General features: G+C 31.7%; 1 protein-coding gene across 1 annotated transcript; it reads left to right on the forward strand.

Annotated features, from left to right (window-relative positions):
• The first annotated feature begins 1867 nt into the window (after positions 1 to 1867).
• On the forward strand, positions 1868 to 14276 carry LOC146528074 (43 kDa receptor-associated protein of the synapse). The gene is made up of 14 exons (XM_085205131.1): positions 1868 to 2074; positions 3122 to 3203; positions 3592 to 3706; positions 4205 to 4284; positions 4821 to 4975; positions 6292 to 6443; positions 7053 to 7175; positions 7536 to 7719; positions 7819 to 8019; positions 8411 to 8520; positions 8847 to 9027; positions 9411 to 9601; positions 9956 to 10091; positions 10273 to 14276. The coding sequence occupies exons 3-14, from the start codon at positions 3669 to 3671 to the stop codon at positions 10366 to 10368; spliced, it is 1647 nt and encodes a 548-aa protein (XP_085061257.1). The 5' UTR covers positions 1868 to 2074; positions 3122 to 3203; positions 3592 to 3668; the 3' UTR covers positions 10369 to 14276.
• The last annotated feature ends 584 nt before the right edge of the window (positions 14277 to 14860 follow it).

Genomic DNA, 14860 nt, shown 5'->3' on the forward strand with positions numbered 1-14860 from the left:
ATTAATAAATATAACTGTCACATGTAAGAGAATAAATATGTTAGTACATTTAAAATTATTCAAATAATATAATGAATGCTTATACGTTTCCTTCACCTTTTTTCAGTGAAAATCAATTATCAATTATTTATGATTTAAATTGACAAGTTTTACGAGTCTTAAAATAAGCAACTATCAGCTAAGGCGGCATTTCCGCTAGGTAGAGCCACAGATTAATTCAACAAAAGCAGCTAATAACGGTTTCTATACTGACTTAATTTTCTTCACTGACAAGCGTATAAAAAAAAAATTTAATAAATTAATAATAATAAAACAATAACTTTACTTTTAACAGCTTCACGCTTTATCCCGCATATAGCAGTGTAGGCAGAGGGAACTTAATATTGAGAGTTGAGACACTCCTTTCCCCACATTCCGTCGAATCCTGGAGGCTCATTTTATTTAAATTTAAATAACTAATTATAAAATAACTAAATATGCAATACACTTTGTTTTTTTTATAAAAAATCCAAATATATTTCTAACTTACCTACTGAGAGCAATATAACAAAAAAAAAGAAAAACTCGAGACATTCTTCAACAATGCCTCAAAAGCTCTTTATAAAGAAAAGACAATTGAATAGCTAATCAAAGTTCTTTTTTAGTTTTTTCTAGTTCGCAAGACTATTTGAGAAGCTGTCGTGGCGCAAATTTAAAATATGCGCAATGCGATGGTAGTGAGTTCGATGCACACTGAATAAAATGTTTAGACTCATGGTTTTGGTAATATAGTTGGATAGAAAACGGCGCTTAACGCTGGTAGAGAATTCCTAAATGTGTCTAGGCGTAACGATCAAATCAGCTTCACGCTGTATACTGCACACAGCGGGGTAAGTAGAGAGAACCAAGTGTTAAGACACTCCGTTCCCCACTTTCCACCGAATTCTGAAAGCATTGGCTATTCGGCAGAAAGCGGGAAACGGAGGGTCTTAACACTTACTTCCCTCTACTTACCCTGCTATATGCGGGATACAGCGTGAAGTAACAGAAATAAAAGAAATAATATAAACTACATTGTCATTATAAGCTATCGGAGTGTCACATTATTTCTGGTTAGCGAACGCCATTGGGTGTCGATCTGAGACGCGCACGCGCGTTGAGATGTTAGAGGGATGCTGTGGACAGAGATTACTTTAGAGACGTGTTGTTATGAGATGTATTTAGTTTTATTAGATTAGTAATTGGAAAAACGGTTGCGAGTTGAACTTGATATGTCGACTTGATGTATATACTTATTTAGCAAAGATTTTATAAAGGATCAGTTTTTTTACGGGTATGGAATCCAAAAAAATATGATTACTTTTAAAAGCAATTTAATTCAAATTAATTTATCTATTCATTCATTTTGGGTTTACATGATCTTATATTAGATTTATTGTATTCTTGCCGTAAGAGTTATAGTACTCAATAGATTTATTAAATTGCATATGTAGGTAAACGTGTTGGATATAGGTTCAGTTCCCACTTCGGAGATTGAATTATTTTTATTTCCACGCTCTGGTATTGTTACCAAGTGACCCGAACGCTCGTTTGCCTTGTCCTTTTTCCATAAAAAAAAAGAAGACAAAATGTCTCGGTGATGCGTGAAGGGCGAAGTATCTTAATACTGAGATCCCTCTACCTTCCCTACAGGATATAGCGTGAAGCAAAAAAAAAAAGAAAAAGAAATTGAGTAAAAATTAACATTTTTAAATATTTTGAAGAACTTTAACATTATACATAAGTTTATATTTCAAACTTTTCAGAGATAATTATAACAACATTTTAAAGAAGGTCAAATGCACTGTACTTACGCCACTTAAACTTACAAAATGTTGCAACTCCACTCTACAGACGCCTCTGACCGTCACAAAACAGCAGCCGGGGTGTGATCCGCAAGCGACGACTTGCGCCGTAAAATTAACAATAAAATTCTAAAAAACAAAGCGAAATTTAACAAAAAACATAAAATAAAATCTCTAAAAATAATTGTTTTTGACAAACAAATGAATTTGTGAAAAAGAAAGTACAAATTATACATTATATTTGGACAAACGTAAGTAACGATTTTTCGTAACCTCTTTCGTTTTTATGTTTTAGTCTATTTTTAAATGTTATTATTAAAAACAATTATGAATACATGCAATAACAATTACACATCAAATTTGCATTTTTGGTTTTAAATGTCACATGACATTTGAAAATCGAAATATTTTTTCTATTAAATAAAAATAAAGATTAAAAATATTTGTAGATTAAATGAAATAGATAAAGGGATTAATTTTTTCTTTATTTTTCTTTTTTAACTTTCTTTAGTTGCGTAAATCTAAGGTGATATGACCTAATTTGTAGGGATGACATTTACCTAGTATATACGTATATAGGTGACCTAGGTCATGCGGACAGGATATTTTACGGCCAAGATGATGTAGGTAGTATTTTCTATTAATATTAGCTTCTTTTTGCATTATTTATAAATATCAACACTATTAATAGTAAATTTAAAACTAAAATATTTTGTATTTTTTTCTCATTAGAGTTGCAATGACTTCTTGGCCTTTGTCTAAAAGATACATCTGTTAATAAATTATAAATAACATTGCAAAACGTATTTAATAGTGCTATAATTAAGGTGTTTTTAATTTTTATAAAATAAACTAGTATATATTTTACTTAATCTTGACGCAAACACAGTAACAATGGAATGTATTAACGTATTTGTTATATAGTGATTTATTGATTATAAATTGATAGATATATCCATTATTTTAAAAAAGTTTTTATTAATTTGACTTGTAAGTTTTAAGAAACTGAATTTGATTCACGTTTAATAATGGTATCACAAAACTTAGCAGTTATACGTAGCTAAGGTGACAATATAATAATATGGTAACATAGAGTCTGATGATGGAGCCAGGACGAAATGCGACGTTTGGGGGTTTAATTTTCCTTTAGGGACATGAATTATTGTCACTTTCCCGCTTTGGCAAGACAAAAGGCCGCGTTTAGTTTTAAATTAAATTATGGAATTTAGAAAAGATATAAACATAAATCAAATAAAAATTACTATGAAAAAATTGTTTGAAATTTATTATTATTACAGATTATGTCATCTTAAAAATGGACGAAAGTATTTGTGGAATAAATATGGAAATAATTATATTTTACAACGCTGCCTGAGTCGGGTATGTAAATATATTATTTTTGAGCTTAATTGGCCAGTAGCGTTTGGGTAATGAACAAGGGACGCGGGTTAGAGTCTCGCTATGTTGAAATGTTTATTCGTATCTGAATTTTTCCCTTTTGAATAAAAAAAAACTGAGTTCATCGTGCCTCATGTGGCCCAGCGGCACAACAAACTGACTTTATATAAGACGGCTGTGAGTTCGATTCCCACTCGGGGAAAAGATTTATTTTCATTTCCTCGCTCTGCTATTATGACAAAAAAAAACGAAAATTGGACGGTGAATGGGAACGGAGTGTCATAGCACTAGGTTCCGGCTGCCTACTCTACCATATGCGGGGTACAGCGTGAAGCTAAACAAATTATATTATAAAACGATAATATTTCAGAGAGTTCCGTGGTGGAGAAGACGGAGAACGCTATGCACCCGGCGGGCAGGTGACGCTGCCGCCTTCACCCGCGGAACATGTCATGGGACTCTTTAGAGTCGCGCGACTTCCTTGGGTATGTAAATATTATGTTGTAATGTTTTTGTTGTCTTGTTACAATTTTCTCGCTCTAGCGATGAGGCAAATCGAGGCGTTTGAGTTCAAAGTTTAAATCTACGATTACTACCGAGAAAATCTACTTTCTTAGATGCAACTTTTTTTAACACGCAAGGATAATAGCCTATTTGAAAAAAAAATCAGCTTCACGCTATCTCCAGCAGCAGCAGCTGCACACAACAGGGTAAGCAGAGGGAATCCAGGGTTAAGACGCTCCGTTCCCCACTTTCCGCCGAATTCTGAAAACCAGAACACCTGAGCGAAGAAATTAAAAAATATAAGTTTTTAAAATCATTTCCTCGAGTGGGGATGGAACCCATGACCAGTGGAAGATACAGCCACACATTGTGCAGGGGCACAACTATACGCCTCGACTATAGCCTATTTGGATAAAGAATATTTTGATTTTAAGCATATAACGAAGAAATTACATAATTTCTTATGTATGTATTCCAAGCGGGGTGCCGGCGCACCAACTGTCGGCAACGAGGCTTCTCAGCTCACCTGATCCATCTCGACATATAGAAGAACAACCTGGTATGAACTATGACTTTTTATCTTCTTCTGTTTTTTTCGCTTCTTTTTATTTATAAAGACACACTGGAAAATACACTTTTAAATTTGAATATAATTAAATAATGTCACCCAATCCTGTCACCCAATCGATTTCACACATTTTTTTTTTGTATTATTGAAAACCTTATTAATAAAATCATTTTCTTCTCTATGTTGGAAATGAAAATAATCGTTTTTTTTTAGTTTTAGTAATATTGTTAAAGTTATTAGGGTAGGCAGAGGGTACCTAGTGTTAAGACACTCCCTTTCATATTTTCCACCTAATTCTGGAGGTTCTTGAATAGCTGTGAGTAGGGGAACTCAACGACGCGCTTTGCCTCGTCATCAGAGCGAAGAAATGATTATAAATATATTTCATTCCCCCGAATAGAAATCAAACCCGTGAGCGTCACGTCTACAGTCACACTCTGGTGCCACTGCGCCACAACGGCCTCACTTATTGTACTTACCTATTGCTTTTCATTATAAAAGAAATGCGCATACTTTCATATTTCCAGAATTATTTCCGTTCTCAGAGGAGTATCCGACCGAGCGGAATGGGGCTATACGCTGGGGCTCTCGCTTCGGTCCAGCTCACCGACCATCTGCTGGTGTGCTGGAATGTTTCAGGATATGCAGGTCGCGTCTCGATCAGTATCTTGCGAGACGGAAGGTGAGTGTTGAAGTTTTGTTATGTCATAATGTTAAAATATAATATTAAAATATATTTAAGATCGTCGTGCCACAGGCGCACAAACGTAGGACTATAATCACGACGGTTGTGGGTTCGATTCCTACTCGAGGCAACGAAAACTTTCATATTTTCGTTTCCCAATATGTTAACAAGGCAAAGCGCAATGTTGAAAATTCCTCCATGAATTGTTTTCAAACGCGGTATAGAGTTTGGCCACTCAACAATTTTTCTCCGAAATTGGGCAGTGCGTGGGAAATGGTGTCATAACACTAGTTTTCCTCTGCCTACTCTGTTATGAGCCGGATACAGCATGAAACTAAGAAAATTATTATATGTATACATTATTAACAGTGTCCGTCATACACGCGTTGAGATGGGTTTAGGATTGATACTTATCCTGAAAAAGTTAGTAGTTCAAAATTCAATCTGAGATTTAAATTCAAGTATCTATAATATATTTATACTCACAGCTTCCCGCAGTATCCCACATATGGTAAGGTGGACAGAAGGAACCTAGTGTTAAGATACTCCGTTCCTTACTTTCCGCCGAATTTTTAAGTGTTAAGTGCTGGATGGAACTCGACGACGGGCGTTTCCTTGGTCATTCAAAATATTAATAAATTCAAATTAATATAAACTCACAAATGAATATATTTAAAAATATCCCATCTCTGTCATTTTATTGATCGTAAATTGGTATATCATACAAGACTTGTCATCTTTAATTAATAATGCTAATAATTCAAAAGACCTGCTTGCTATCTGTGACAGCCATCGGTATATAGACAGTGGACAATGGCTTCCGTGCCAAGATCTATTGTTTCAATTTAGTTATTTATTAACTACCTACGTAAAGAGAGGGGTGTGTGAGTTTGACGTATCTGTGCATGTGTGTGTGTGTACGAGTATGTCTGTCTGAGGCATCATAGCTCCGAATCGGACAAATAGATTATTATTTTTTGTTTTTTTTTAAGATGACTGACCATGTAGCCTAAGGTTATCAGCTCGTTTCTAATTGTTTGTTTACTTATGGGAAATTCAGAACTTTATGTGTTGGAGGTCCTTAATTATCAATTAATATAGATCACTGGTTGAATTAAATTTTACTGTATAGGTTGTAGATTTGATTACCAGTTATTCTTTATATTATATTTTTTATTAGCTTTACGTTATATCGTTAACGTTATATGTATGTCCAGATTTTTTTAAAAAGTTAAAGTATTATATTGTTTTAATAATACAATGACTTTCTTGATTCGAATTGATATTTAAAAAATCATATTTTCTTTTTTTAGATCGAGCGAGGTGTCCGTCTATATGGCCAAAATGAACAGCGATTAGCAGTGAAAGTATGGTTGTCTGCTCTCCGCGGTGTTAGACACCGCAGTGATAAATTCGCTTTGCTGGGACATCTCTATCAGGCGTATATGGACTTTGGCAAATATAGGTATGTACCTGATGGCGCAATGAAAATATAGATTCTAGAAGATTTTTGGCAAATTATGATGATTCTAGATATTATTCCATAACTGACCATCATTGTCGACGGTCGTGATTTCTGCTTAGGTATGGTGTGGATGGTACTACTTTTATTTCTTCATTCTAGTAACGGAGTATCTTAGCACTAGTTTCTCCGTAGCTACTCTGCTATATATGGGATACAGAGTGAAGCTAAAAAAAATACTATATGAATGCCATTGATAAGTAGTTTTCTTCTAAGGAAAGAAACACTAGATTTTAAAAATTATTTCTTAAAATCTAATCTTTCGTAACCTTTAGAGTAAGTTCCCTAAATATGGACTAGTCGTACCTACTATTGACCATCGTTGCCGTTCGATATGTATAGCTACTAGCGAAGTGAATTTAGTCATATTAGGTGACTCTGCCCCACCTCTGAATCCCGCTGCAAATTTGCGAACGTACCACCGCATCAGTGTCAAGTTTAATGGCAGCCATTTTTTACAAATTTGATGAAGATTTTTAGTAAATTATCTAAGATTATTCACACACGACTGATAAAACTTAACAATATAATACTGTTAAAAAAATGTACCAGGGAATCTCTGGAGTTTGCGAACCGCCAGCTCGGTATATCAGAAGAACTCGACTCGGCTCCTATGCGAGCTGAAGCCTACTTGAACTTGGCTCGGGCTCATCAAACTCTGGGAGGACTTGACAGGTGCTTTGTTTAATATATATAAATTATTATTTTACTGCATGGTATGTACGAGTATAAGGAGATCTATTACAGTGGACGAGGCGGCGATGGACCTTCTCCAAATAAGTGTCAAATTGTAATAAAATTAAAATTATTGTGACCCACACTGGGCGCCAAAAGATATTCATTTATAAAAAAAATATTACATTGAGAAAGTAATGTGATATAAAATTGAATATTGATGTATAATCTTTGTAATAATAATTTATGTTATTAGGAATATTTTCCTTTCATTTTGTAAAAAAATTGTTTAAGTATTAATTATATGCTCTACATAAAATAATTCTGGTTTAATTATATTTTATTTTTATTTCTTTATAGAGCTCTCTCTTACGCACGCCATGCTTTATACAACGACTGTGGTGGAGGTTCGACGGCCGGCTGTGTACATCTCACAGTCGCCGCCGTTAGCTTGGAACTTGGCGCTTTTTCTAAAGCAATGGATGGATTTCAGAAAGCACTCGCTGTAGCACAGGGGCAGAACGATAATACACTTTTATTGCAGGTATTTATTTTTCTATTTAGTTAAAGGTAAATTAGGTACTTCATGTTGCTAATTTTCTCAAATTAAAAACAAAGGCTTACAACTCTCTACCTCACACAGGTATACGTAGGTTTATCAGAGCTTTGGCGTCGCCTCCGCGACACAGAGCGAGCTGTAGCGTGTGCAGCACGAGCATGCGACCTCGGCCGCGGTCCACGCGCTACTGACCTCAACACCAGACATCATAGGACTGCGTTATTGCAAATGGCGGCTGCTTTGCGCGCGAGAGGCGAGCTCGGGGATGCCCATGATTATTGTAATGTGGGTTGCCATTATAATTTATTATTTATGAAGTATGTTAATGTTACCAGATATAACAAGTTCGATAAAGTAGATATGACAGTTTCCCTGTCTGAAGTAGAAGAAGGAAAGGCATCATTCTTTCTCCACTTTCCACTAACATTACGCTGTATATTATTTTACTAGTGAAATAAACAATCACCTCATGTACTTGGAGCGCAAAAGCGTCTATTCTAATAACAATTCATAATAAAATTTATCAGTTATGTTTACATATTGTACATGTAGATAGACTCTCCCCGACTCGGTAGCTGTCTTACACAATTCGTTTCTTTCATTTTACTACGAAAGTAATATCATAAACTCTATTATACTTACTTAGTATAACTGCACTTCTCACTCACTGTTCCAGGAAGCTCTAAGACTGGCAGCTGTCGCGGGAGATCAGGGATGTTACGCGCGCGCAATGAGAATAGCAGGGGACGTGTACAGACGGAAATGCGACTATGGAAAGGCTCTTAGGTAGGATTATTGACTTATTTTGTAGTTTGTTAGAAGATTGGATTAAAAGGCTTATCATGATTTGATAATAAGACTCAATTATTATTTTTTGCTAGTTTCATAAAAAAAACTTACCATGTTATTCCAAAGTAGTCCTGTTTTGACAGAATAATTAATATTAGCACTCCACACTTTTTCCACACAAAAGTGAAGGAAATGTAATTTTAAGATACTGTCCCACTTTTCGAGACATTGCATTTGAATGGCAGGGCTTAACGATGCCAATACTAATTAATAAATGTGTTTTTAAATATTATGCTATAATTATATTAATTGTTTACAAACAGACATTACGAAGTAGCAATGGGTGCTGGTCAATCTTTAGGAGATCGCTTAGCTCAAATGGAAGCCATGGATGGCGCTGCCAGGTGCTTAGAAGCTCTACGCATACAAGGAAGAATATGTAATTGTCGTCCTTTGGAATTTAACACGAGATTACTTGAAGTCGCTACTTCTGTTGGGTCTAAGGTATGTTGTTAGTGTTCTATTTAAGTAATAAAAAAACTAAATCTTTTCTTTTTTGTAAAAAAGGATTGAAGAGAATCTCATCAGGGGAAGATAATAATATCTATATTTTTCCTTGATCTTTTTAAATAGACTGTGATTCTTCGGTTTTACTACCTCTGGAACACATGAAAGAAATGTATTATATATTTTAAAAAATTCTGGCTCGAAGGACTAACTTTATTTATTCTCTATATAATTCACAACATTTTATTTTAATTATATATATATATTTTTAAAGATAACTTAATTTTAAGTGAACGTTACATTACAATCACAATTGCAAGGATTTCCTTTATAATTCAGTTCGAAGGACCAATTTATTTAATTCTTTATATTCTTTCCAGATGCTAGTACGCCGAGTCCGACTCCGTCTCTCAGACATTTACACGGCGTTAGGTGACAACAATGCGGCGGCGCGTCAGAAGCGCGCGGCGGGCTCATGGGCGGCACCGGCTTGCGCCAGATGCAGGGAGCCCCTGGCGGAGCGAGCTGAACCACTGGCCTCGTTGCCTTGTGCTCATATTGTGCATCATGCGTGAGTGACTTTAGTTTTCTATCCAGTTGTTAAGGATTATATAAATTGGCTCAAAGGACCTAAATATAATAATACTCAAAATATAATATTGTTAGAAATCGGAAGCAGTTAACGTTTTTTAAAAATAAGATAAAAACACTTGTCATCTACATGTTTCTAAATTATCCAGAAAGATGTTCTACGATCTACGTAATTGTAATAAGTGATATGTATTACCTAATAATACTATTTCACGCGAGTTTCCTTCCAATAAAGGCTGTTGCCTACAAGCAACTGCCTCGATTGACTTTCTTTTTTTTTCGACTTGGCTTGTATTCTACACTTGTTTTACATTTTATTATTATATTCCAACAGCTGCATGCCAGAATCCTGGTCGCGTCGCTCAACTCGCAGTTCAGGAGGCGCGGAGTGTGCGGAGTGCGCGTCGCCCCGCGCGCCGCGACACCCGCCGCCCGCGCCTCCCGCGCCCCGTAGCTTACCATCGCAGGTTGTGAGTATCTTTTTATTTTTATTTATTTTAAATAGATATAATGATCCTAGTGTTAAGACACTCCGTTCCCCATTTTCCGCCGAATTTTGCAGGTATTATCCCTCTTCCTACTTCCTTATGTTTCGCAAAAATAAACGAAATATTAGTCTATTTCTGTATTAATATAATGTATACTTTATAGGACTTCCCCTTCGGAACACCTCCAACTTTACGCGAATCGGACCTGAACTCTGTACTCTCTGACCACAGCAGCCAACAAGCAACATCGAGCGTTTAATCCAATATTACTTACATAAATATATATATATTAAGTATATTTGTGTTGAATACAATTATTTTTAATAGATATGTCGCATAGAATTTTCTTATTACAGTACAATTAGTACCAAAAAATGCGCCATATATATATTTAGAATATAATTATTCTGTACTCTTTACCAGAGCATCGAAATGGAACTAATAAATATTTCATTCCACCGAGTGGGAATCGAACCTACCGATGTCGTGTTTACAGTCAAAATTTATTGATTTATTGAATATATTTTTATTAAAACAGTATACTTAAAAAATATTGATGATAATATTATATTTTTTTCAGTTTAGGAACAGCAACACCATAGCGCTATTCAATTTTGCTTTTCAACAAAATTCTTACCTGAAATCTTAATATTGTTTTTAATAAAAGCTTTGTCGTCATTTTTCATTCCAAAGATAATATATATAATAATTGGAATTGAAAAAAAAACATTAAGTGAAATATATGAGATGAAAGTATAATTATATTATATTACATATATTTTAATGTTATCTGTCAATTTAATAATTTATCAGATTTCTAGAATATTAAAATAAAAAACCTATTTACCTATATTGAAATAAGAGTAATAAAATATATGTTATCTAATAGTGAATTTTGTCAAAAAGATTCAACAAATTAAAATGATAAAATAATTATACATTTATAATTCAAAAATAATAGATAAAACTTTATTTCCGAGCTTAGTAGATAATTATTTTGCGTATGCTATCTGTGTAACACATTATTATTTATCTACTTAAAATTAACAGAAATTAGCGCTACTTTTCTTATATGAGCTGGGCTGAAAGATAAAATGATAAACATGATTCGCATTAATCTAATTTTTAAAAATTAATTAAACATTATTAAAATATCAAAAGATACGCACACTTATAATTGTCACTTTGACAGGTTGTATAATCATGAAAAAAAGTGTTGAAATATCTCATTTTATTAATAATATGGTAATGTTTCAATTTTTATCGTCATTGTTGTTGTAATTAAATTAACTGCATGCGTAGTTGTAACACAATGAGGTGATTTAACTGCCAGTTTCATTACGCCGTTGGTCGTGAATTCAATTTCCACGATATGATCTTTCATGTGGATCTTCAAATCGCAAATGTATTTGTCTTAATGTGTAGTGTTTAAGGCAAAAACATTTGGGTTCACTTCCAACGTATTGTCTTGGCAGTAACAATGGTAAAATAGGTGAGATGAGTTTGCGCCAGGACGACTAACTTTCATTATATATTTTTTTCATTGCTTGAGACACTATATTCAGTACCTTAAATATCATTAAGTAATTCTTTAAAATAGAACAAAGTGGGAAAATAAAAAATTCTAATATTACTAATGTATGGAGGTTATGGTGATTTTTTTTGTTCTTCTTTCTGGCGCTAACTTTAATTCTCTTGTACAAGGGATATAGGGTGAATAAAATGGAATTAATATAATATCACAAGTGATATAAGATCATAAAAATATTATTTATTATAAGAGAACGAAATGTCCATATCTGTGAATCATTCTTAAGTAAATAAGATATTTTAATGAACGCTTTATTATATTGGAGGCCAGCTACTGAATTAGTATCTTATTGTATTGTGAACCTATTAGTAATCGGTCATCCATTTTTAGTTTTAAAATTGTTGATGTATATCTATTGCCGTTCATGTGGTGTATTATAAGATATGTATAATGATACACGTAAAATTTTATTTTTGTTGTTTTTAATAAATTTTAAACACGCTTGTAACGTGATAAAATTTGTTGCGAATATTTTGTTATACCCAGTGATATTATTCGAATTTTCTATTAAAACTATTGAAATTTTAATATACTGAAGAGAACTATACTAAAGCCATAATTTCAAATATCTTAATTATATATTGACATGTAAGGAATAGTATTAATATACAAGATCAAAAATGAAATTAACCACAAACTGCCAAAATACTCTTGTGGTCAATTAAGCTACTGTAAAAGATACAGAACACTTGATATAAATGAGATTAGTTACAAGCACTGGTTTAGGAATCACGTTTAGGAGAGTTATTAAAATTCAGTAAAGTAAAGAAAAAAACGAAAAAAAACTATTAACATAGCAATATAAGCTAAACTGAACACTAGATATACAAAATTATATAAATAATTTATAATAATAATAATAATACATCATTTATTAACAACATATATTTTAAATTTTCACTTTCTCATATTGATTATAGATTTTCTTGAACTTTATGGCTGCTATAATGTTAGTAAATTTGAACTTCATTTCCAAAAACTAATAATTTAATTAACACTTGTGTTGCTAAGTTTTAGTTCATATAGTAACATGCCATTTATTAATTTGCTTACAATATGATATAATGCGGCTGCGTAAAATAAAGTTTAAGAAGATCTATAGTCAATAATTACAATATAAATATTATTGAAATTTTGTAAATTTTTTGCAATTTTTTAACTTTTAAACGTAAATACGTTTGAAACTTATAAAAATGCGGAATTGTTATATATTTATTATTCAAAGTAAATAACATAGAAATATTATAAAATTATATAAATGTTATACATTTTAAAAATCTATGTGGTTTGATTAAGTTTTATATTTATAATATATAAAGCAATATATCTAAGTTTTAATCACCTATTGAATATATTTATCGATTATCCATAATTTGATGTCTCAACTATTTCTATGTATGGAACATTGATTTATAAAAATCTCAGGATTTTTATATATCAATGATATGGAAATATATAATTATAATGTGGTAAATGTTACGGATATCTCTCAAATATAAATTATAATAAAAAGCAATTTAAAGTGAGTAATAGTTATAGTGTTAAGGTCTAGATAGCAAACAATATTAAATTTAATTTATTCTTGTAAAAAATATACCTATTACAAATATCTTCATATACTATCTTAAAAAATATTTGTTACATAAATATTATATTTTAGGTTCCGGTCATTTCTAAAAGAATTATGTACAAATTAGTTTCAAAGCAACGATATTTACTTTTAAATAAAAAAAACAGCTATTAAAAGCACAGTTATTTTCACTTTTAAATAATATTTCAAGATCAATGTAGAAACATGTAATTATAAAAAAAACTTTAAAGTAACTCAGATTACGTCAAATCATGCTTTATTTCTAATTCCAACGTTTTTTGTTGGCTTATTGAGATTTTAGAGTAATCCATCTAAATCAAACTAAGAATATATTTTTGTTCATTAGTAATAATGTAATGAAATCGAATGTAGTCCTAGTTATTTCTTTTATTATTTTTTGTCTTTATAATAAATCCGAATCTTTCATGAATAATTTTTAATTTATTATATAACAGATTACCATTATACTATTATATTTTTAACCACTGGATTTATATAGCAGATATATAGCTAAAATATCTGCTATACGTTTTCTTGTTTTATATACATTTTGTGCTTCTAACTAAAAATTTCTTAAATCTTCTATATTTCTCACTTTGTTAGTTATAGTATGCACTTTATACTATGTATGGACTTATTATGTGAGCTCTTACAAGTTGTGATGAAGTTGTTTTAAAAAATGTTCCTTCCTGATAAGTTAATGAACCATTTTGGGCTATTTTTATAAAATCTTAAAGTTTATCTCTAAGACTCTTCTTAATGTTTTGTAAAAATAGTTTTGTTTTCTTTTATATTTCCGCTTTTACACTAGTACTTTATGATACTGCTGAACCTGCCCCTAAAAAGAACTATAATTACCGTTATAAAAAACATGTAGTTGTGATTTTGGCGTTGTGTTTATCTTATTTTAGATAAAAGTAAGAATATAAAATATAATTGTTCGTTATATTTTAAAATTTTAATTGAAAATATATGAATAGAAAAATATTGTGTTTGATTTTTTCATAAATATTCCCGTACTACTTAAGTTATTTTATTTGAAATCTTTAAATATATAATCTTTTATATTATAGCAAATACAATCTTATCTAAAATTATTTTTAGCAGAACCAGTGCGTACTTTTGCAGCTTAACACTTTACCGTCATCAAATTGTACCTAATAAAATATAATTAATTAATATGCTATTAATTCGTTTTAAATTACTTCACTAATCTTCTGCAAAAATAGTGAAATTATTAATTACAAGTCAAATTAATAGAATATTTATATATCATGAAATACAATTTTTTTAATTCATTCAGGCTTGAGTTGCCGTTTAATATTTGACCGATCGTAGTATATGTTAAATGAGCAGAGCTTTAAAAATTACGGTTTCAGAATTCATTTATTCTCATATAGAATTTATAATTCACTTACTAAGAATATACTTATATATACACTTATACATACAATATCTAATTGCCGTGCCGTTTAAAAATTAAAGAATATTTTACTGGTTTTCACTAAACACATATTCTCAATTACTAACTATTCCAATAAATTAAAACATCTAAAAAAATAGAAAAAT

The sequence above is a fragment of the Heliconius melpomene genome, chromosome 20, assembly GCF_056956725.1.
Source record: "Heliconius melpomene rosina isolate 202511_hmr_F chromosome 20, ASM5695672v1, whole genome shotgun sequence".
Taxonomy (NCBI): Eukaryota; Metazoa; Arthropoda; class Insecta; order Lepidoptera; family Nymphalidae; genus Heliconius; species Heliconius melpomene.

What these genes read in the sequence shown, in the direction of transcription:
- LOC146528074 (XM_085205131.1), top strand. Translation starts at nt 3,669, where the DNA reads ATGTCATGGGACTCTTTAGAGTCGCGCGACTTCCTTGG. An exon ending in GCTCATATTGTGCATCATGC is followed by an intron (nt 9,602 to 9,955) that starts GTGAGTGACTTT and finishes ATATTCCAACAG; the next exon opens with CTGCATGCCAGAATCCTGGT. An exon ending in GTAGCTTACCATCGCAGGTT is followed by an intron (nt 10,092 to 10,272) that starts GTGAGTATCTTT and finishes TATACTTTATAG; the next exon opens with GACTTCCCCTTCGGAACACC.